General features: G+C 38.5%; 1 protein-coding gene across 1 annotated transcript; it reads left to right on the top strand.

Annotated features, from left to right (window-relative positions):
* Window positions 1-4,613: 4,613 nt before the first annotated feature.
* LOC145781135 (uncharacterized) lies at window positions 4,614-14,193 on the top strand. Its single transcript, XM_082592897.1, has 8 exons — window positions 4,614-5,368; window positions 6,270-6,425; window positions 7,937-9,259; window positions 10,083-10,181; window positions 10,326-10,394; window positions 13,057-13,322; window positions 13,547-13,732; window positions 14,054-14,193. The coding sequence occupies exons 1-8, from the start codon at window positions 5,290-5,292 to the stop codon at window positions 14,123-14,125; spliced, it is 2,250 nt and encodes a 749-aa protein (XP_082449023.1). The 5' UTR covers window positions 4,614-5,289; the 3' UTR covers window positions 14,126-14,193.
* Window positions 14,194-24,415: the final 10,222 nt, after the last annotated feature.

Genomic DNA, 24,415 nt, shown 5'->3' with positions numbered 1-24,415 from the left:
ATCGAGGACTAAGTTGAAGCAAGCAACCATATTCATTATGACGTAACAGGCAGACACAGAAATATAACTTTGATTTAGTTACGATGCATAACAAATTGATGTTATGAGAAAGAATATTATTTCAATTTTTATTTTACGTTTCAGTAGTATTTTAAACCTCGTAACACAGAAAGACCCCCGCTAGCGCGGGGCCCCTTCAAGGTGCGGGGCTCAATTTGATGTAATCGGTCAAATCGGCCTAAAACCGGCCCTGCTTCAAGCACAATATGTTTACCTGGAGATTGTGTGACTCACCAGCCTGTGTTTGTGGTGACTGTCAAACAGCACAGCACATCATAAATCACGGTCCAGTGTTTCGACCTACAAACATGTGGATCTCATAGACCCTGGTATGAAGACATTACTCTAGTTGCAACAATTGGGAGATGTTGCCTGAATTGCTGCCTCATAAGTAAGAAGAAATAATGCCGTGAAGTCTGTTACCATTCTTTAATCTCGTTAAGAGTGTTTTCTACATGGCATAAAAGGTATTTTCTAATTCCATGTTCCTCCCATAGCCTATGTTCTACTTAACTTATATCAACATGAATTATTTCCCGTAACTCTGTACCGTAATAATTTTCTAAGCTCTATAAAGCCTCTAAAATTACAAAAGCTAAAATTTAAGTTTAAATTTCGACTTAAACGCGTCAGAAGAAGCTTTCGGTGATGAAGAAAACTGTTTTTTGTTTACTTTAGATTTTTATTTTCTTACTTTTCAAATATTTGTGTGAGTTTCTACCAATATGTTTCTCGGCAGCCGATTTGTAGCAAGAATTGACAGCGACAGACACGTGTTTCGCCCATGAGGCTGGGCTCAACGGCTCATCAGTATCGCACCGTATTCTGCCACAAATTTATTCGACCACCGCTTTACCAGTCAGTTTAACTCTTATCTTTGTGGAAACAAAGAAAGAGCCAACAAAACCAGCAGGCGCCAGGGCAGAGGACATTGTGAAGAAAGGGGCGTTCTTCCCGGCTATCAGCACAAGGCTGAGCACTCACTAGTACAGCGAGCAGCTGCGATTCGCCAACCATAACGGTGTAGCTTCCACGCTAGCCATTCAGACCATCCAATCAACAATATGTTTCTCGGCAGCCGATTTGTAGCAAGAATTGACAGCGACAGACACGTGTTTCGCCCATGGCTGAGCACTCACTAGTACAGCGAGCAGCTGCGATTCGCCAACCATAACGGTGTAGCTTCCACGCTAGCCATTCAGACCATCCAATCAACAATATGTTTCTCGGCAGCCGATTTGTAGCAAGAATTGACAGCGACAGACACGTGTTTCGCCCATGAGGCTGGGCTCATCAGTATCGCACCGTATTCTGCCACAAATTTATTCGACCACCGCTTTACCAGTCAGTTTAACTCTTATCTTTGTGGAAACAAAGAAAGAGCCAACAAAACCAGCAGGCGCCAGGGCAGACATTGGGGCTCAAGTTGTCAACCTCCACGTGGTGAGCCCTGGATTCGACTGATGACAACAAACCGACAAGTAGCAAAGAGAAAGCAAAGCTTATCAGAGGCAAACAACATACTGGCTGCACGATGAGGCATTGCCAATCTAAGCTACTACAAGTCAAACGAGAGAAGAAAGATCAGTTGAACAATAATAAAGGTTGGATTTTCAATTAACCAGCAACAGCAACCACTTTTTAACTTCGTCAACAGTTTTAGAAATACTGAATTGAGATGAAAAGAGTAATTTGAAGAAGGCTGACTTGAATTTACGTTTGCTGAGAACAAACATTTGCCAAAACCATAGGAAGCAATTGAGGTCTGTATGATTCAACTGGGTAGCCAAGAAATCGAAATAACGAATTCGGTTTCCAATAGTACTGCACTATCCCACTATGACCCTGTTCGGTCTCGGTACTTGCCTTTCAACCACTCTCTTACATTGCCGAGGCAATTCACACGGGCGAATGATTTCCTCGCTTGAATAGAAGGTAAAATGTTGTCTTGTCTCTCAATAATAGAGCGGATACAGCCTGAAGTATTATATAGAAAGTAGCAGATGCAAAGTCTACAAAGGAGTAAATAGTACTGTAGTTTGAAGAAGGCTTTTTATTAAAGGAGAAGCTTAAAGATTTTCGTAAGATATAACACGAAAGTAGAAGAAACTATTCAAACAAATGACGTTGAAGACGAATATATTCTACGAAAGCTACCTACCAAGGATGCAAAAGGACTTGGTTCGTAAACAAGCTACTTTTTTACTTAGGTCATCTTTTTGTTTTAAATCTAAAGGGGATACGAAAGGGTTGTGTATGTATTTACAGGAAACTGTCCAAAAATATCAAACATAGGATTTAAAACTGCAGTTATAAATAATTAATGCCATCGGTAGCAGACTTGGACAACTAGGATTTTGTAGTCTTTCGAAATTAGATCAGAATTATATTTAGAGTAATACTTTTACAAATTAGACTAGAATTAGAATTAGAGCTACCCAAGTTTTCACAAATTATAACTTAGTAGAATTTAAACTAGATTAGAATTAGTTGGATGCTGTTGTCAGGTATCTTTTTTTAGTTGAATAAAAACGCCAATGTGACCAGGGCCGAATTTAGCTGATGGGGGGCCCAGTGCACTTTTAGATCGGGGGGCCCCGTGCAAAAAAAATTGTTGCGCCTTTGGCGCAAAAAACCATCTCTACGTCTACAGTAGCATCAGTCCAGTACTGCACAGCATTTTGCAGAAACTGTCAAGGCCAAAAGGAAAAAATTAACACAAAGTCACATTTTTTTCACATAGGGGGCCCTTCAAAAGTCGGGGGGCCCGGGGCAACTGCCCCCTCTGCCTCCCCTAAATCCGGGCCTGAATGTGGCGACTCGGGATCAAAGTGTCATTCCACTATCACAGCGCCAAAACCACGTATGTCATAATATACATTGCAACCAGGGCCGGATTTAGTTGATGGGGGGCCCGGGGCACTTTTAGATCGAACTGCGCTATCGGGGATGTATATTACAATAGACATGTGCAGATATTGAAGACTGTTAGGCCACTGATAATCTGACTGAAATTTATTAAAAGAGCATTTTTGATAAAGATCTTTCACCGTCTCATGAAGTTAAAGTATTTTTTAAATTGATTGAGTTTCGCTTTTAGCAGCATGATCGTTGCTTACTTTGCTTCACAATGTTGATTTTAACGACATGTTTTAACCTGATGCTGCGAGTTCGCTGTGGTAATAGCGAATTGCACTAGCTTTCGGAACACAGTACCCTTATGTGCTATGACGAATTGTGTTGATGTTGAAGTCAGTGAGTCGTTCTTTAATGCGGCTCTTCCTGTGCTGATAGGCGTTATTGCTGTAAAATTTTGTTGAATCAGTTGATTAATGTGTTGGGTGACGTAGTTCTTCTTTTTCGGCAGGGTTATTGATTTTTGGATTCTGTCTACGTATGAAAATGGCCTCTTTGAAGCGTAATTGTACCGCTTCGTTTTCTCTGGTAATGATTGTAAATTCAAAGTCGGTGAGGCACTGTTGTTGATGATCAAAGACTGAACTTTTGTCTGAGCTAAGGTGTTCTTTCAGGCGGGAATGGAGTGGGCGGATCGTGCTGCCGATGTAGATTTCCCTGCATTTCTTGCATAATGATCTTGTAGACACAGTTCTTGTGGTACACATGTCGTCGTTCCGTATTGGGCAGTAGTAGCCGGCAAGGTTCGGATGTTTGTCATTTTTGAAGGGCATTTTGGAGGGTTCGTGAGCTTCGAAAGAGGCGGACTGGCAAATCCAGGTCTTTGAAGACTCTCTTTACTTTACGGTTTGCGTCGTCGCTCATAAAAGGAAATTCAAAATGTATTGGGTTATATGGTGTCTGGGGGGTTGTCTGTTTTGCTGGTGTCGTCGTTTGGGTGGTGGCTTGAGAAAGTCTTTGGGGTATCCGTTGTCTTCGATCGTCTTCTTGTATTCCGTCAGATGTGGTGTTACTTTATTGGGTGAAGAACATCTACCCCTTCTTCACTGTATTTCGTTTAGGAGTAAAATCTTCTTGGTACTTGTGGGTAGGGCCGAGTTGGAATGTAGAAGTAGTTTTGTCTTTGCTTTTTTCTTGTTGAACTCGTGGTGGATTGTGTCGTCTCTGTCGATTTTTATGGTGAAGTCCAGTAGAGAGATGGCCTTGTGGGTTGTTGGTAGTTCTTTTTCGAGAAGACGATCGAAACCACAAAAATCCAAACCTTGTCGGTTACAAAACTGCCCACTACGGAACGACGATATGTGTACCAGCAAAAACTGTGTCTACAAGATCATATGCAAACAATTGGAATATTGGCCTTGAAAATATTGGACGAATATCAGATGATGAATTCAATACCCTTTCTTCTTGATGCATCCTGCAAGAGAAGCAAATCCATTTCATAAAACATCTGCAGTTGTTGTCTCAGCACAACGTAGTTTGAGCACGCAGTGTGGCCCACTAGCAAATCGTTACTCTTTACGCTTTTCGTGCACGTTTTGTGCAAATTTAAACATGCGTTGATTGTCGTGTAACATTAATCTGACGTCATGAAGTACAGTAATAGCTTGGTCAAAACTCAGCCATCAAATCAGCCCATCTGTACATTGATTGAACGTATAAAAATATTTATAGTCAATGCAAAAAAAAGAGAAACTTGCAGGCTGAAAAGATGTTGGTGCCGTAGGTTGACAATATTTAAATAAACTTTTTAAATTATATATTAGCAACTTTTGTTTGGCCCAAGCTGTCTTCCAGGCCATTTGAGTCTTTAGCCTGCTTAGGCTACAAAAGTAAGATTTTAACCTGACAATGTTGGACGTAAAACTTCTGAGAACTTCAAAATTATAATTCGAGCGATAATTACACAAAAAGAATTTAATTGGAGTCGGAAAGCCCAAAGTACTCAGAGCCCAAAGTAGTCAGAATATTAATCAGGCAGCAGGCAGGTAAGCTGATTCAATTAACATATAAAAACTCTAGTCTAACAATTTTAACCACAACATGTAGCTTACTGTACTGTGGATTAATAAGCTACAGTTAAAAACTATATTAATAAAATACTTGAACCAGAAGGAAAAACTATGTGTTGATAAAATCAAGCGTTTATGGTCTTGTGTTCAATCTAAGCTTATGTTTATACTTAATTTGAATGTAATGTTTTGTTTGTTTTTCCTTGATAAAGGATCGGCAATATCATCACTTGGAATTGTGTTTTACAGCATTGAAATAATTTGACATTTAGCAAGCTATCTTGACAAGGACTAAATAAAAATGTCTCAAAACGAAGAAACGACTTCAACTACCTCAAGCGAAGAAGTGAAATCACAAGGTGAAATTCCAACCAATCCTGGTAAGTTTGCTTAACTCTATCTTCTTACGAGGTGTGTTCGTACACGGAAAGCACGTCACGGGCTATCTTAGCCCCGTGCTAAGCAATCGCTAATAACGGGAGCTATGAAAATCACAGAGCCAAAATATTTTACAAGATAATAGCCATGTGTAGGCTATTGTGCGTATACAAATTAAATTTTTACCCAACAAACTTATTGAAATAAAGTGTTTGAGATGAAAAAACGTCAGAAAACCGTTTTTTATTCCAATTTCTCGAAAATAGCTTCAAAATTGACCGTTCGAACGCATATTTTTGAATTATAACATAGAGTAGGCCTAAGGCTAAATCAAACAAAAAAATTACTTTTGTTCATAAATTTAAGGCATTTTTGGGCGTTTTTACATTTCAAAGTAATTGTAGGCAGTGTCATGGACTTCTAAATAGTAGCATCTGGACTGGAAACTCAGTGGGCAACAGGAGGCCAAACAGTTGGTACAACAGTTGGCCAACAGTGGGCCAACAGGGTTAGTTACTTGGCTGTTGGCCCACTGTTGGCCAACTGTTGTACCAACTGTTTGGCCTCCTGTTGCCCACTGAGTTTCCAGTCCAGATGCTACTATTTAGAAGTCCATGGCAGTGTCTATAATCTTTTGGACAAAATTTTCAAAATAATTATACCAGAGGTCTTAGAATATAATGTTGTAACCTAAAATCAAGGCTAAAGTTTAAATTAAAATTATCCTTCCCCTCCTAGCTAAGCTACTTTTACTAATGTTTTGAGGATTTTAATTTTTATGGATTTTGCATTGTAAAGCAGGTTGATAGCCTACATTTCGTTGAAATACGAGAACTTGCTAACACCATGTTCTCGTTGACAAATTATTTTGAAAGATAGTGTTCATGTTTCTTTTTCTTACAGAACAAACTCAAAACGTAATTGCCCTAATGCAGCAATTGTTTCACCAGTACAACCAGCAATATTCATTGATTCAGCAAGACAATCGACAGTATCATCAGCATCTTACAACAATTTACAATTTACCGGAGCAGAGTTATGTTTCATGTGATGACAAAGGTCTGTACTTTTTATCTTAATTGAAATGGACTATTACTTAGTTGTAAAAACTGCACTCTTGTAACAGCTGGAGTACTGTTGGGCGGGTTAACAAATGGCTATTCTTATCCTAATTGTAAGCTTTATGATCATTTTTTTAGAAAATGGTAGTTAGAAAATGTTTGTAAAAAGTAAACTGTTAGAATCAACAAATTTTTGATATTCTTATGCAAAATTAATATGCCACTTTAGAGAGAAGATGGAGAGTAGGCTACCAAAACGTCTTCTAAATTTGGAAAAAATTTTGAAAAAGTGTCTTTCCAAAGACACAATTGCACGCTCTTGAGCGGTGTCGAACCGGTGCCCTTTCGAGTACCGTTCCAGTGCCCTAACCATTCGGCTATGCAGCCGACAAGAACGTACTTTTAAAAGAGATTGTTGTTGACTACATTATGTGGTAACACAACTAACTCAATTATCTTTCAAGCGTAACGTATGTGTTAAATTGAGGGATTAGCTGCCGTGTACAAATGCAAAGTGTTTAAATAAATTAACTGTGTTGCCATGGGATCCCCATTAGGCCATACAATTGCGATTTTTTTCCTGGTGCATTTGAAAACAAAACTAAAGAAAAACGATCTAACATGTCACCCTAAGTTTGTTTTCATGTTAAGCTTCATTGCATTTGTTTGTTTGTTTGTTTGTTTGTTTGTTTGTTTTTCATATCTTTATCCTGCATTGCGGGAAAGCGGACTTGAGCGCTATACATCGGTGTACGCCTTCCGACGTACACCTGACCCACGCTGCAGCCGACTGCAATGTCTGTTTCCTGTTGTCTACTCTATTTATGACTTGAATTTGGTACTACCCATTACTTGAAATTGATGACACTATTGCGGTATTTAATAAGTAGACTTCATGTGAAACTTTTCTGGAATTGCTCCACTCTCAAAATGAAAACATCAAATTTATTGAAAGAGCCAGCGAAACCTTGCCATTATTGGACGTAGAAATTAAAATTAATGTCATTGGATTTGATAGTTGGGTTGGAGCAATAACCCATGCTGGTTTGTTTTCAAATTATGATGCAATATGCCCATCGAGATGGAAAATCTGATTTGATTATTGCTTATTAGCTCAAACTAAAATGATTTTCTGTAGTGATGCTCTCTTCAGTATTAACGCAGAGAAATTAAAAGACCTGTTTTATAATAATGGTTATCCAAAATTGTACTCTAAGAGAATATTCCATGAATAAAAACAAGTTTACAACTTTGTAAAATGTTTCCTAAAACACTTCCGTGCTTAATATTGCATCAACATTTGAGAACAAACCAGTAGGCTATGGGTTGGTTTACGCCAAACCTAAGAATCAAATCCAATGACATTAATTTTAACTTTTACATCCAAAAAAGGCAAGGTTGCGCTTGCTTTTTCAATTGCAAACTTGATATTTTTATTTTGAGAGTTGAGCTATTCCAGAAAAGCTTCACAAAATAATTTACGTAATTTTTTTAAATTGTGCTTTTCAGGTTCTAATAAAGGATTTCACAAACTGAAAAGTACAACTCGCAAACAATATCACTCCAAGTATGATGTTGATCTTTCCAACTTTGATATTTCTCCAGAGGGATTTCCAGAAATTTATTCTGAAATGTATCGAATTGATTTTTACCAAGGAATGTTCATTCCCAATGATAACAATTACCATCCAAAAAAACAAGAAATTAAATTATCCACCACTGACCGAGCAGTAACAATTGATCAATTAGTTTCTGATATTCAAAACAACAGGTTTCTATCGGTCATCGGGTATCCTGGGTCTGGCAAAACTACGTTATCCAAACGCCTGGCAAGACGACTTTGTAGAAGCGAAGATGTTCTCGTCCTACGGAAAGTCTTTATGGACATGACTGACTGCAACAAACAATTGACATTAAAAGAGTTTCTTTTGGGAGATTGCAACTACAGCTTAAATGACGATGAAAAGAATTCGCTTTTTGAATGGATCAAAAGCAATCCAGAAAAGTGTTTCATTATTTTAGATGGATTTGATCAGGTGGGTTGGAACCTAAAAGAAAACGTGAAAGAATTCAACTACAACACTCCACTCCACTATTGGGAACTTTTGTCCAATCTTTGTTTGGGAAGATTTCTTCAGCACTGTCACTTGGTATTCACTTCTCGACCACACGCCATGCTTGACGTTTCTGAAGTATGTCGACCCAAACGCACGTACTTTATTCATGATCTTACTCCTGAAAATATGAAAGCATTATTTGACGCCTTAATAAACGACCAACACAAATCCGAGATTCTTTGGAAAAAATTTACTGTAAAAACTTTTTACTTAAAGTCCATGTGTAACAATCCTCTCATGTTACAACTTTATTTGAGAGCTTCTATGAGTTCGTTGCATGAAACCGCCGACCTAACCACGATGACCAGAATATTTCATACCTTATTGCTAAATTTTAAAACCTCAGGACATGCACTTTCTATATCTGATGAAATTGTCACAAAATTGTCGCAAATCGCCTATAAAGCAACAAAAAAAGGAACCGTCTTGATCACGGTAGAGGATCTTGCTAAAGAAGATCTTTCCAGTCAGGATATACAAGATCTTGTGGTTACTCTTTTGGCAGCAAACAGAGAATACGCACTTTTGGAAGGACAGCAACGCTTCTATTTCAGCCACCAAACCTTCCAAGAGTACTTTAGTGCTTTATACATCTGTCGGGAAATGTCATTGCCAGATTTTACGTGCTTTGTTCAAAATAACTTATTGGAGGATCACTGGGTTGTGGTTGTGCAATTTTTGTCTGGGCTCCTTTTGGATTCATTCATAAACAACGGTAGGTTTATGTTTTATCAACAGATTTAAAAACATAATAGCATAATGTAACGTAATCACAATAATAAGATTTTATTTCATTAGCGTTATCCAATGTCCAGTCATGACGTACTTTGTCTATTTGAAATGAAAAACATTTATTGCAATATTCTTTGTTTTGTTACACATCTATATTGCATATTATATTACTGTAGTCCGTGGTTCTTAAATTGATAGGCACGCCCCCTTGGCGTATTAATTCTGCAAAGAGGGCATGAAGGTGGTAGGCTATATGTTTCTCGGCAGCCGATTATAGCAAGAATTGACAGCGATAGACACCGTGTTTCGCCCATGAGGCTGGGCTCGTCAGTATCGCTCCGTATTCTTGCCACAAGGATATTCGAACTAACCATTATTTTGTGTGAAAGTAACTTTTCTGCACTTGCAAGTGTAAAGAAATAATTTTGAAACAAACTTAGTTTCGAACCTGACTTGAACTTTTCAAACTTTCTTTATAACAAACTAAATTTCGAACCTAAATTTCACTAATTTCAATAACGTATGACGGAGAATAGAAAATAAGTTTAGTTTGTTTTAAAATCTAAAAAATGCAAAACTACCGCAGTTTGGCTTTTACTTTTAAACGAAAAAGAGAGACACAAAGATTTACAAGCGACGTCAAGAGTGGTGCAGGCCAAAACGTTTCGAAATCTCCTGCTGCAGATAGTGGCACACCATTCAATTCAATCGAAACCGTGTTGACCAGTGTTATATATGTTATAAGATGTTATAGCTATATGTGGGAAGATGTTGCATTTACTTCAGTTTTTTCTTTTTTTTTACAGATCTATCTTGTTACAGCTCTACAATCAAACAACATCCTTCAGATGAATCTACGTCATCACTCACACCATCACCATATTCGTCTTCAGAAATTGCTTTAAGTACGGATATCAGCTAAAACGCTTTATGATTGCTTTTGAAACATACGAATTATTGATTTGCATGAGTTCATTTGTTCCGTGCATAGTGAGAGCTTGAACGGCGAAAACCTCGGCACTTTCTTTCAAGGATGCCTTTTATTTCAGGTCAAAAGTTGCAGAAGAAGAAACGATTCATTTCAGAACTGTATAAAAAAACCAAGGAAGTTGCTGCAAGTAAGTAACAATTGTTAATTGGTCAACACCAATTTTTATGCCAGATGTGTTTTATCGATATTGGGAAAGTCATTATTATCAATATTATTTATTAATATCAATACTACAGTGATATCGATATCAATCATATAACGCAATCCTGTTAAAACTACAGTTTTGGTTAACGCGTTAAGATGTTGCCCTATAACAGATGAGTTCAAAATATGATCTTACTGATCACAAGTCAATAAATCGTCGTCAACTATCTAAAAGGACCTCTGCTGCTGAAAACTACATGGCCTACTGTAGGTTTACAAGAAGATATAAGATTTATCTTCCTTGGAAAGCTTAATACCACCTGTATCACAATGTTAGCCTATATACTGTATTTGGTAGATTCCTTATGCATTTAAGGCCTCTGATATAATGTTTTTGAAATTTTTGTCTAAGACGCAAAATCAAACGCGAAATCTGGAAGTGAAATCGATGTGAGAACGCGGTGTTAGAGGATTGATAAAATGATTTTGTTGCTTACACTATTAAAAGGATGTCCGCCTCCCAGGAACGCTTTTTTTCCTTTTGTCCATAAAAGTCTGCAATTTGTAACCTATCTTCTCCTTAATTGTGGATGTATTTTACGGACAGGCCCATTTGGCTTGAAAAATTTAGCCGTTTTTGTTTCCTGTGGATTGTGGACACTAAGAGGAATCGGAAAAGCACAAAAAAAAGTTTGAAAAACATGGAGTTGAGCCCTTTTTGAATTGATGCATTCATCGCTATTTAAAGATACGGCCTGATTTGTCACATTTTGCAGAAATTTCCAGATTTTACTAACTTTGGGCGAATGTTTAACAAAATTTTTCTAAAATTTATATTTTTACGCTTTCTTTACTGTTTTCCCCAGATGAAACAAGAAGTTTTAACATCCTCAGATGTTGAAAAACAATGAAAATTTGATTTCGAAGATTTTAGTCAGACTGTTAATTTTTCAATAACAGTCTGATTCAGGTTTTACAACTTATTTTTTCTCATTTGCTACTGCTTCCCCAAGACAACAAAAACCTTTTATATCATTAGAAGACAGCAAAAAATAAAAAAGTTTCAGAAAATGTCAGTCAAACACTAGCAGTAGCTGTAATCAAAGTCTGCAAAATGTGACAAATATGGCCACATCTCCAGTTGGCCATGACGCATTCTATTCAGGGGCGCCGGAAGCGGGGGGGCGGATGCCCCCCTGCCCTCAATTTTTCTGCAGATGGAGGGGCAGGGGGGGCAATGGTGCCCTTTTAAAGTCATGTAAGCTACTGCACATTTTGCAATATAACAATTTCTGCTATTCGCTCTTAGCCTGATTATAATCTTTCATTTTTGCCTCAAAATAATATTTACGGCACAAAATTTTGAAACACAGTAGCCTACAGGCCTTAAAACTCGTTTTTTTTCGGCAGCCATCGTGGCCTACCGGAGCTCCTTCTCGGCGGCCAAATCTGCGTGCTTGGAGGCCAAAATACAAAATAAAAATAACGATAGCACAAGTAAGCTTAAATAGAATTAAACTTGCAACAATGCTAAAATGATCACTTAGCGTTGTTGAAATCTGGGCCTGGGCGACGTCCTACAATAGATTTGTTGCACCACGCAATAACTGCTTTATCGGGATAGTAATCCAGTACTGATGCGGGACCATCTAGCTCTAACGACACTCGCACGAGTGTCTCCAATGTGGCTGATTTTAAAAAAATTCGCCACTTCCCTAGAATTCTTTTTAGCAACGAAAAACAACGTTCGACATGTGTTGACGATGACGGCAAGGTAATAAAATAAGTATTTCAATGATGTGAAGAACATTACTAAAAGAAGTATAATTTTTGCAAAATATGATCAAAAAATGTTTTTCCCTCGGACGTCAACTAACCTATTTCTCCTTTTTAACAACGATTCAATATCCGACAACATCGAATCGACATAAAAACGACAATATTGCCAGTCGACATAAATTAGCACTTCGGATTAAGACTTTGTTAAAATAAACGTCAGGAATGACAAACAAGACTTACACCGCTGGTGATCGCAGATGGATATATTCCATCAATAACAAATATTCCCGCACAATGCAACAGTGGCGATTATGACGCGCTGACCTAATTTTGCATCACTCTTTGATACTACATATTTTCGTCAGTCAATCCACGATCATTCTATTGCGAAATTAAATAATTGGCTAGAAGAGACCGGCGGCCAAACTTGGCCGATTAAGGAGGTAGCACCGGCAGTCATTCAAGCACTACTTAGCGGCCATGGCCGCAGGCTACTTTAAGGCTTGACAGTAGGTTACATCATTATAATATGGCATGATGCCCTTCTTTGTATACCGGACACTTGTAGGCTATCATTACTCAATACATAGTGAGCTGATAGATTAGCATTATCGCTAAATCTTATCTTAAAACTTGAAAAAAAATTGGCCTTTTAGTAAACAAAAGTGCCCTTTTTTCGTAATCTTGCCCCCCCACTCAAAAATCGTTCCGGCGCCCCTGATTCTACTGTGTTCCAACTAAACAAAAAAAATTTGTTAAATGGCATAAAAATAGATCTCAAATCATTAAAAAACCTAAAAAATGCCTTGTTTTGATTATAAAATGGTTGGGGTTTTAGAGTAACACCCATGTTTCTGCATTATTAGATCACAAAGATCATCGCTCCATCGTCGCTATCAGCAAAATATTGAGAGAAAACAACGACGAAGAAGTGATCGAGACCGCGGGAAGTCATTTTGATGGAGGAAGGATATGGATGTACGACTCCGACACTCCAAATGACTTCCATGCGGTGACGTCATTTCTCAAATCGATGTCGACGAGAGTTGAATTCCTTAGTCTGTCCAGATGCTACATGACTTCCAACCAATTGCGTCCATGGATCGAGGCGGTCAAATCGATGCCGGGATCGGTGAGTATGTTTAACTTTTACAACCAACGTTTAAGAACGTTATTTCAAGGTTACATTAACGTTAGTGGTTGCGTGGATTTAACCTTCTATTGCATGCTTTCAGTGTTAAAAGATTTTTAATTTCGTTTTCTGACAGTTTTTGTTAAATTTTTATAAATAAACAAAACGTCACGAACAAGAATCATTATTTAATTGTTCAATTATTATAATTAATTTATTTTTAGATTGTTTGGTTGAATCTCCAACGCAACCTTCTGTCCAGCATCGATGACGTCATCGACGTATTGGGAAAAGTTGAGGAGAAAGTTGAGATGCGGCTTTGCTTCAATGATGGTGATGGGAGATGGAGATCTGCAAACATGGAGGAACGAGCCAAGTTGCAGAAGGCCCTGGACGAGTTAAAAAATAATGTGAGAGTTATTTTTAAGTTGTGTCAACCTTATCGAAAGTAACATTTATCCAATTCTAAGCGATTTTAAACTCAAATTGTTCACCAGAAATCTTAACTTTTTTTGCTTTTTCTAGTGGTAGCCTATTCACCACTAAGGCACAAAAGCAAGGTTTATTATTGCATTGATTCTATGTTAATAAGCATTAAACCATCGTCAATTTTCAAACCAACGTTATATGTGCATTAAGCAACATAAAATAAACCATTGAAAGATTGCAACATGTTCCAAGTATGGCAGCTTCATTACTTTGATTATTTTCTGTGTGTTTGTGTTTTGCAGAAGTTGAAGGTCTGGGTCGACGAGGATGATTACAATCGTATTTATTTCACGTACAATGATAGCGATGATTGAGAGTTGTTGTCGTTTATTTGACGTCATTTCAGAATAAACTAATCTTATTCTTGGTTGGTTGACTTAAAAAATAAAACCATAACAATGAACAAATTGTTTGTTTACATTAAATGACATTCTATCAATGCAGTGTTCCTTTACCTTATCCCATGGCGCCCTTATTCAACGTACAAAAAGTATTGTAAGTTTAGGAAATTCCATTTGTTTTTGTTTATCTTTATCCTGCATTGCGGGAAAGCGGACTTGAGCGCTATGCATCGGTGTACGTCTTCTGACGTACACCTGACCCACGTTGCAGCCGACGGCAATGTCTGTTTCCGGTTGTTTACTCTACATATGACTTAAATTTGGTATTACCCATTACTCGAAGTCGATCACTGGGTAGAGGCAATTATCGTAAAGTTTCTTGCCCAGAGAAACAACAGCAAGTGCGGGTGGCTAGAGTCGGACATGCAGGCTCTCGACTACGAGCCCAACGCGCTAACCACTCGGCCACTGCTGCCGACTTCGGCCACTGCATACCATTTCATCAAAAGTGTACGGAGCCAGATTTTTTAAACTCTCGCTCCATTCTGGCGTCTGTCGCTCTAAACCCCAATCCTGCTGCAAATAATTTGAGGATATTGACTTCAAACTCTATTTCGATTCCGAAAACAAACAACAATCTAGATTTAAATGCTATAACTTATACTTTGTCTATCCCTTGTCGTGAACACAAAAGCATATTTTTGAATGAGAAAAATACTGATCAGAAAATAAAACCACAGAAGCATACAAAAATAAGAACTGTGTTATGCACAACACGTTTTCGCTGACCGATGACTACAGTGGCGTACGCAGGATTTTTTTTCGAATTGAAACGAAAGCAAATTGAAAGAAAACACCCCTATGCAAATAATAACCAGTAAGTCATATTGTGTAAAATTACCCTACCATACTCAGCTTGCATTGACAATTTTTTTTAGTTTGCAGCAATTGGTTTACTTAATTGGATAGATCTTGTATTGAAAACCAAAAAATGTGATATAACACTCTTGAAGTCGCATATAGTGTTTTACGAAAACGACGTAGTGAGCTTATTTAACCCAATAAACCACACGTGTTGACGGTACGTTCAGTGGTTACTGGGGGAGTAGAGCCAGTGGCGTAGCTAGGGAATGTGCCGCCCGGGGCAGATTCAGATTTTGCCGCCTCTTCAAGAAAAAGCATGTGAAAATGAAATGCGTTTTTTTATCAGATTAGAATCAAAATCAAAAATCGTAGTCTGAAAGTGCCGCCCTGGGCGGTCCGCCTCCCCCCCCCCCCCCCAGCTACGCCACTGAGTAGAGCGTTCGATACAAATTGACTTTTTTTTATCAAGGGTAGCCTAATGCTATTTTATAGTCTGACCAAGGTTTAAGATAGTCGAGGCCATTTGTTGGTGAAATATAAACTCTCACGGTCCTTGCGTATGTCACTGTACTTTTGGATTGAATTATTAGATATTATTATTGTAACTGTCTCCGCCGCCAGTGTAGCCAAATCGTTTGGCATCCGCTGGCTTCGATCAGTCTTTCAACAAGGTTGATAGGATCTCCATTCTGTTTTGTCCTTTGCGATGTTTTGCAATCGATGGAGATGTGGTGTGCTGAGCAGGGATCCCAGGCCAGCTTTTCTGATGTCAGATCTCAGCAGTTGTAATAAATTGGTACGGTGACGTCCGGTTCGGCCTTGATACTTTTTGCTGCCAATTATTGCAAATTCAAGGGCTTTCTGAGGAGGTGAGTCCTGATGAAGTCTCAGAATGTGTCCAAACATGTTCCATCTCATGGTGGAGATCTTGCAAGACAATGGTTCACTGTTGCATATTTTGTAGAGATTTTTGTTCGAGATGAGACTGTTTGGCCAAGTATGACCAGTTATGACACGTAAATGTCTTCGATGACAGGCATCCAATCTTTCAAGACTTGCTTTGGTAACAGACCAGCTATTACAGTTGTAGATCATAATTGGGATGCAGTACGCGTTGTACAATCTTAGTCGCAACTGTAATGGGATTCTCGATCTCTTGCTCCATAGTTTCCAGTGTGATCTGAAAGCGACATTGCCTAAATTGCAGCGGGATTTGACATCGGCAGTGCTGCACAATAATGATCCCAAAAGTTTGTGTGTACGCCATTTTTCGTTTCCTCGAATCGGTAGGCTATCAGTATCAGTTTCATTTGTGTCTGCAAGAAATATGTGGGTGAATTCAGTTTTAGTCTCATTCATGAAAAGATTGTAGTTTTTCAGGTTCTTTGTAGCAATAGATTGTAGCATATCAAGTGGCTGTCTTTCCTCATCCAGAAACTCAACATCGTCTGCATACTCCATTTCCAAAGGCATGCATGTGTCAGATATAGGGGGGTTTGGTCTGGAGGACTGCTCTCGCACTGAGCTCAATGCTGCAGAAAGGTAGCAGGTGAAGAGTATTGGGGAGAGGCTGTCTCCTTGAGGTGAACCGATGGTAGTCTCAAAGTTTGCGGACATTTTGTTGTTAATGCGCACATACAGTTTCGTGCCAGCTAGCAGGCTGCGGGTTAGTCGCAGTTCATCTTCATCACAGCCAGCTTGGTCTAAAATTTGAAGGATTTTTTTGCGTTTGATGGTGTCAAAGGCTTTGGACATATCTATTCCCATTTTGTGGAAGTCCCATTTTCTAGCCATTACCACTGAAACGAGCATACGTTGTGCCCAGACAATGTCAGCACAGCTTCTGCCACGTTTGAAACCGCTTTGGAAGGGTCCAGTGAAGCTGTCAATTTTGTCTCTAATCCGATGCAAAATGATGATGGAGAGGATTTTTCTGATGCTATTGAGGAGCACAATGGGTCGAAGATTAGCTGGTGGTCCTTTTGGTTTCTTGGGTTTTGGTATAACAATTAGTATGCCTTCGCCGATGGTGTCTACTGGTTTGTGTTGTTTGAATGATTCATTAATAGTCTGTGATATTAAACCGGAGGTTATGTCTTTGGAGAATTTGAAGAGTTCGTTGTTGACGTTATCAGGGCCAGCAGCACGACGGTTTTTCAAAGAAGAAATTGCTGCAGACACTTCCTCAGTGGTTATTGGTGTTTGCAAGGGTCTTGCTTCTCCGGTGAATGGTTGTATTGGTTCATCATCTGAATCTGTAAATTGTTGCTGAAACCAATGTTTTACAATCTTTACTTTGCTTTTGTCTGAGAGCACAAAACTGCCATTGACATCTTGAATCATGATGGGGGTAGGAGGCTTTCTCGCTTTAAGTAGTTTTGCTGCTTGGAACATTTTACTGCTGTCTTCAGATGCGGATATTTCTTCTGCCAAAGAGTTGGCTTTTTCTATTGCAACCTCCTTTAATCTTTTGGATATGCTGTGTAGGATGTTTGTACGTTTCTTTCGGAGGTTAGAGCGTTCCATGTTGCTTGTGCTTTGATAAATTTGTAGCCTTAAGGCTTTTTGCTGTTTGGACAGATCTGCTACTTGTTGATCAAACGTATGTTGTGGTGGGTTGCTTCTGGTGATGCCGGCAGCTTTTATGGCTGAAACTTTCATGCAGTCAAGTAGATGGTTTATAGTTGTGTTTGGATCATCGTTGCGGTCTAATTCGCTCAACATATTTTTCAGAATTTTCCTATATGATTGCTGGGTCTTTCGATCATCTCTCAGACGATGGATGTTGATTCTCTGTTGCTTGCATTTCTTTGGATGGCGTTTGTGAATTAAATGAATTTTATCAATTCTTAGTTTCGTGGAAACAAGCTTGTGGTCAGAGTTTAGGTCCGTGCCTGCAAAAGACCTTGCGTTTTGTAGTAGAGGGCGTGCTTTCTGTTGACAGATGACGTAGTCAATTTGGTTGTAAATAGGCTTACTTAAGTTGGGGTTGTTTGGATCTTTGATAAATCCCGTCCAGGTAGTGCGGTGTCTGCTTGGGTGTTGAAAGGCAGTGTTGCTAGCAAAGTAACCATTGGCAGAAAGGAAATCCATGAGTGCATTACCGTTCAGATTGCATTGGCCAGTGCCGTAACTGCCCAGGCATGCGTTTAGGCCCGTGTCAATGTCATCTTGGGTAAGCTTTCCGAGTTTGGAGTTCATGTCGCCACATATAAAAGTAAGCCAGTTAGCGGGGGTGGTGCTAGCAGTGTGAAGTTCTGCATAGAAATTTTCAAGATTTTCTGGTGTTTCTGCTGCTCTTTCAGAGGTTGGTCCATAGGCGTTGATCAGCCGCATTTTTGTTAGACTACCATTTCGAGTTGGAATAGCGAGGTCCATAGTTGCCATTCTGTCGCTAACGTACTTATAGTTCACAACGTGGTTGATCAGTCTTTGGCCAATAATAAATCCCAAGCCATAATGAACTGATTTGTTTTGTTGCAGCAGGACAAGTTTGTGCCCTGTTTGTAGGTTGACTTCTTGGTGGTCCTTGATTTTGGTTTCTTGAATGCATAAGAGGTCAATATTGTAGCTTTGGCAGTCTTTGCCCAGAGTTTGCTTTTTGATTTCAGCATTAAGGCCTCGTACATTCCATGTGCCGATGGTGATTTCCCATGGTATAGTGTTGGGCCTTGAAGGTGCTTGTTGAAAGTTAGACATCTTTCCGAAAGTGGGCCGAGGGTTTATCCTTTTACCACCCACTCGGTGTTTATGCGGCTGTCAGCCCGCAAGCCTAGACGATGATTAGCTTCCTGAAAAATCAGTACTGACAGGGTGAACCGCGAGAAGGTTATCGTCTTTCCATTATTAGATATGTGAACATGAAAAGAATGATGGTACGCCTAAACGGATAAGATCATCTCGAATGCAAAAGTATACAGCATACTCTGGAGTCTGGATAATCCCTGTCAACTCTTCAAGATGCCATTATTGAACATCTTTGTCGGTCATGAGCATTTAATTTTGGAAAAGTCTTATGCTATCAACCGTTAAAAGACATTTTCCAAAAAAGCCAGAGCGCATAGTGGGTTACTATTTCTTCTGTAAATTGAACAAAATACTGTAGAATAGATTTACTGATTTCGCTGATTGAAAATAGTCATTTCAAATGATGATCAACAATACGATACCGATGGATGCTACAAGCTATGAAATAACGAGTTTTATAACAGTAGGCTATATTGTAGGCTAACATTGGTTATATTAAAATGCGGAAAAACGCAGCACCAACTAAATATGAATAGGCTAAGGGTGGGCCCCTAAACAGAGATGTGGTCTCACTAACTGGGGCTTTGGAAGTGGTAACTAGGGCCTTGCGTAATTTAAGCTGTAGCCTAATATCGAGCTTCTGTATCAGCATTTGAAGCGTTTAGAACGAAAAGTGACTAAGTCACAAAATACTACTAAGGAGATATTGACATGTACAGTATTCAATTGCATTGTAAAATCAAGATTTAAAAGATTTTTTTGTTTTTACCATATGTCAGTGTCTACAACCCCAACCTAGTTCTGATTGCACTATTAATTGATTTTTTAGTCGAACTTGTCAAAAAATATTGATAATATTCTTTTTTGGACTTATGCACTTTTCTTCAAAATTGCTGGACTTAGGCATTTTTAGACACAAATGATGGACTTAAGCACTTTTAAGTGTTTTATAGGCCTAACAGAATTTGTCATCTCTTACTCCAGATACTACTGTAAAGTAAGCTATTTAAATATATTTCTTCAAACCTCGTACTAATATGACATTGGAATAATCTGCAAAAAATTATTTTGGGTTAGAAATATCTTGAAAAAATTAGGCTGGTAGCACATAATAACTGTTACTGGTAATTAATGGGGTGAAAAACAGGTAAAGTACAGAGACTTCCCCACCTTCATTGGCAATGTACAGTAGAATAATAATTGGGTTAGGCCTACTAGACTACATAATAATAATTTGGGTACACTCTCAAAACCTTCTTCCCTTCATTAGTAGTGTAGTATAGAAGTAAAGAAGACTGGTAGATCGGCTAGGACCTTTACAGAATAAGTTATAAAAATAATAGTCCAATCTAATAGGCTACTTAACCTTAGGTTAAGTGTACTACATTTCGTTATCTGCTGGCACTAACACTCCATCGAATAGCCTAATCATGTCCCATGAATATTGAAGTCTGCACTGCTAAACTTCTTGCAAACTGGACCTGTGGACTGCTGAATTTGATTCGAAAGCAGCAGGCTTATAAATTAGGCCTACCATATTTTCATCGCCTAAAAAGAGGACACGTTTCGCCAGCGAGTAAAATACAAGTAGAATGTCACGTATGAAGAATTTTTTACATCCTTTTGGATAATTATAGACCTATGCAGGAAAAGATACAGCAAAAAACAGACAAGTTTGTTTGTTTGTCGAAAGCCGATTTGTTAGATTTGTGTAACAAAACGAAAATGTGATGTGATAATGTCATAAAAATGTGACAAATCAGCCAGTATAGGCCTATCTGCATGTAGCCATGCCTTAACTATATTCAGAAAAAAAAGGATCAGCTTCAACGAAATCATAAAATTACTTGCACGAAATATATATGAAGCTGTATACAGCTGTCAATGAGATGCTAAGGACAGACTCAACTAAAAGGCTGTTTCTTTCCTTGTACCATTGTGGCTGCATCATAGATTAAAGTCAATCTACATTTGCACTCACAGAAGTTGTAATCATGGGCGCCAATCCCTATAGGACAGCGGGGACATGTCCCCACCATCTTTGTATATGTCCCCACCATCTTTTTACATAATTTTTGTAATGTAAAAAGGAAAATATTAACCGAATGTCACAATTTTATTAGTCAGACGTTTAAAATCTATTAAAAGGAGGGTAGCCCACAACATTTTAGTTTTATGCGAGGAAACCCCGACCGGCGACCGTAGTAGAAATGTTGGGCACATATTACTAATCCAATTATATCAAAAGATATTGTAGCTTCGCCATTTATTAGAGATGCTCTAAGATCCACACAAGAACTTGGAAAGCTATGCAAAGTTTCTGGGAAATTCAAGCATCTGTACCTGAACTTTTATTCTAAAGAGTCTTTGCCTCAGGCTGCATTAAAACTGAAACCAATTTGTCCAACAAGATGGCTCACACGTGCAGCTGCTGTAAAAGCAGTGCTTGATATTATAGCCTAAGTCAGTATTGGAAGCCTTGGAAGCAGCCGTGAGTCAATTTGATTCAAAATTTAATGTAGCAACAACTGTTAATTGGCTTATGAAATCTTTTCTCGTGGGTTGAGTGTACTTGGGCAATTAGCGGCATTGTCTGTCATTCAGTGTCTGGAACGTTCAAAGCCTTGCAAGGTTGCACGGTGACTGTGGCTGGCATGCTTGAAGATGCTGAACGTTGTAGTGCTGAACTCCGCCATCTGCGCAGTGAAGAAGAATTTCATCGTGTCTTTGTAAAGGCTGAGAGGCTAATGGAGGATTGCAAACTTGAGTCATGGAAACTGTCACATCCCAAAAATATTCCAAATCGTCTTCAGCATGAATAATGGATATGGCCATGGTCAGCCTCCTCAACTTCAAACACCAGAGACGAAATATCGGTCAGAGTATTTTGCAGTCATTGACAGCGCGTGACAAAATCTTAGGCTACTGACTATTTCAAGTCGACCGATCTTGAGCACTACAAAATTCTACAAGATTTATTCTTTAGTGGAAAGCTACTTTACAATCACGTGTGGTAGACGATTATCCTGAGTTCTCTGACACGAGTCCCTGGCGCAAGAACTATGCTTCTTTCGAAAGCAGTAGGCTACAATGGAAAGTCTGTGGAAGATTTTCGAATGATATTCAGGATGATGCCATCCGCTGTTCAGCATATGTTTCCGCAAGTGGAACTTTTTGTACGACTTTTGCTCATTTCACCAGCCAGCTCGTGTTCACAACGGTCATTTTCAACATTTCGACGTGTCAAAACTTGGTTACGAACTAGGCCTACCATGACACAGAAACAACTAAATCATACAATGGTCTGCCATGTGAACAACAAAGTTTTAAATTCGATCAAACTTTATGACCTCTCCAAAGACTTCGATTTTAATTCGATAGAGACTCGTCGCCGAGTGTTTGGACGTCTGCTGTCCAATGCTGACACTGACAAATAAAATATTATAACTTATATAGCTTAATTTGTATTAAACTTGTCAGAACAGACCCCATCTTTCAAGCTCGCTTCGCTCGTCACCCCTTCCTACCTTTCCTTGTAAATGTCCCCATCACCAATTTTAGAGAGCGATCGGCGCCCATGGTTGTAATTATCCTTGCCACGATTTATTTTGAAGTAGGCTATAGCCTATGTCATGCATAGTTCACTTTGGATTGTTTTTCGATTTGCTTCACTTGACAAATTAGCCAAACTATTAAGTTGGTAATCAGCAACGTTTACAAGCGCCGAATCAATACAAAATAGATCTGGGTAAAATAATAATTTATTGTAAAAGTGTGAGAACCTCAAAATGTAAATGTATCAAACTCTTTTGCAAGTTTTTGCATTTTTTAATGTTTCATTTCTTTGTGATTTACTCCATTTTTTAATTTTCTTATTTTTTTTTAAATTTGTTCAATTCTTAATTTTCTTAAATTGATTGATCAGATCTCCTCGAATGAGGAAATTTCCTCACAAGTGGATTTGCAGTTACATTCGCACTCATCGCTGACCATTATTTGGCTTTTAAGACAATCGCAAAGCAATGTAGGCCAAGTATGTTTCAATGAACATCTAAGATTTGTTTAGAACAGCGGATCAAATAGAACGTTGATGTTTTTTTAAAATCTATAATTAAATCAGAATGTTGTATTGTTACAGAAATGGTTGGACATTGCTAAAAAGTCACATAACAATGAAATCTTGTTGAAAATATGAGCAAGAAAACTGAAAATGTAAAAAAAGAGGACATTTGAGCATTTTTGGGTGTCCTCGGAGGACAATTTATTTTTCTTCAAAAAAGAGGACAAATCCTCTTAAAAGAGGACATATGGTAGTCCTATTATAAATACTACCGGTATTTGATCACTTATTTGCAAAATATCTACAATTAAAAGCTGATAAAAACACTCACCTTTCATAACACTACCAATGATCCTAATCCTTCACCTACCCTACCTAAACCAGAGGTAGTGTCCCAGTCTAAATAACCGGTAACCAGCTAATGACTTTATATCCTCTAAAATGGAAACCGGTCAAAAAGCAAAATAAAAATCATGTCATGTGGTTAAATGACTCGACGCTATTGGTCAGAACGGACTTAACTACTTTTAGAAGAAAAAATCACCTTTCCGCTCAAAACCTGTATCCGAAAATGATGGCTTAGCAACCTTTATACCAAAATATTTTTGTGTCTGGTGACAAAGGACAATGAAAGCAATACGTTTTTGTACTTAACTCAATTCGAGTGAAAATGTGACTTAGTCACTTTTCGTTCTAAACGCTTCATTTGTAACATTTTTGTTTTATTTCAAATAGCCAAAAACGGAAATGAGTAGGCTCCTAAACAACCGTGCCCCCTTTCCCCCAAGCGAGGTATGGAGCGGTTAATATTGCCCTGCTACTCAAGACCATTCTTGCACAATAACATTTTACAGTACACAACCACAACAACGCTGAAAAAAAATATTTGTGAAGAGGGGGGGCCAAAGCCCCCCTGCGTACACCACAGAATGACTAGAATGCACACACCATAGTTTTCAAATAGGTCTACTGTCCTCCACATAGCCTACATGTTTTATCTACACATTATTAAAAACAGTGGCAAAAATCAGACTCCAGCTCCAAAATAGGCTAGAATAGGATCCAAAACTTCGGTTTCTGTAGGCTTGTGACGTTCTGGCTTGATTTGATGATAGATGCGTTTCTGGTTGGGAGCTGAGATTAAACAGCCGTTGATGTCAGAAAGTACATTTTTGTATTGCGCCGTGTGTTGAAGCGAGCAGGGCAGAGCTAGAAACATCACAGTCTTTCTGTCAGAAGTGTGTAGATCGAAAAAGAACGATTCATGCTACGCGAATCAATTTATATGGAATATGACGTCAGAATGATTGCGCCTGTGCTGCCAGACGCAATGAAGATAAGCTAAAGTTGAAATTAAACAGTTGAATATATGAGAGCACTGGACTGCACTGAATAATAACATAAAGGTGTACAAAATATGAAACTACAGTCGGTAGCCTACAGGCTAACCTACACATCTGATTCACGCCTGCAGGCTATGCTAATTTTCTATTATTATTTTTTTTTTATAAAAACAGCCAGTGTTTTGCTATTAAACGGCTTCAACTGTTATTTATTAGCATGACAGGAGAAATAAAACATGGCTTCAAATC

Source organism: Aplidium turbinatum, chromosome 12 (genome assembly GCF_918807975.1).
Source record: "Aplidium turbinatum chromosome 12, kaAplTurb1.1, whole genome shotgun sequence".
NCBI classification, from domain to species: domain Eukaryota; kingdom Metazoa; phylum Chordata; class Ascidiacea; order Aplousobranchia; family Polyclinidae; genus Aplidium; species Aplidium turbinatum.
The sequence above is the reverse complement of the archived record's forward strand: the minus strand, read 5'-3'. Positions and strand labels throughout refer to the sequence as shown.

Excerpts from the sequence above, each read along its gene's own strand:
- LOC145781135 (XM_082592897.1), top strand. The coding sequence starts at position 5,290 with ATGTCTCAAAACGAAGAAACGACTTCAACTACCTCAAGCGAAGAAGTG. Across the intron at positions 10,182-10,325 it reads GTCTTCAGAAATTGCTTTAA|GTCAAAAGTTGCAGAAGAAG; the intron begins GTACGGATATCA and ends CTTTTATTTCAG. Across the intron at positions 13,323-13,546 it reads TCAAATCGATGCCGGGATCG|ATTGTTTGGTTGAATCTCCA; the intron begins GTGAGTATGTTT and ends ATTTATTTTTAG.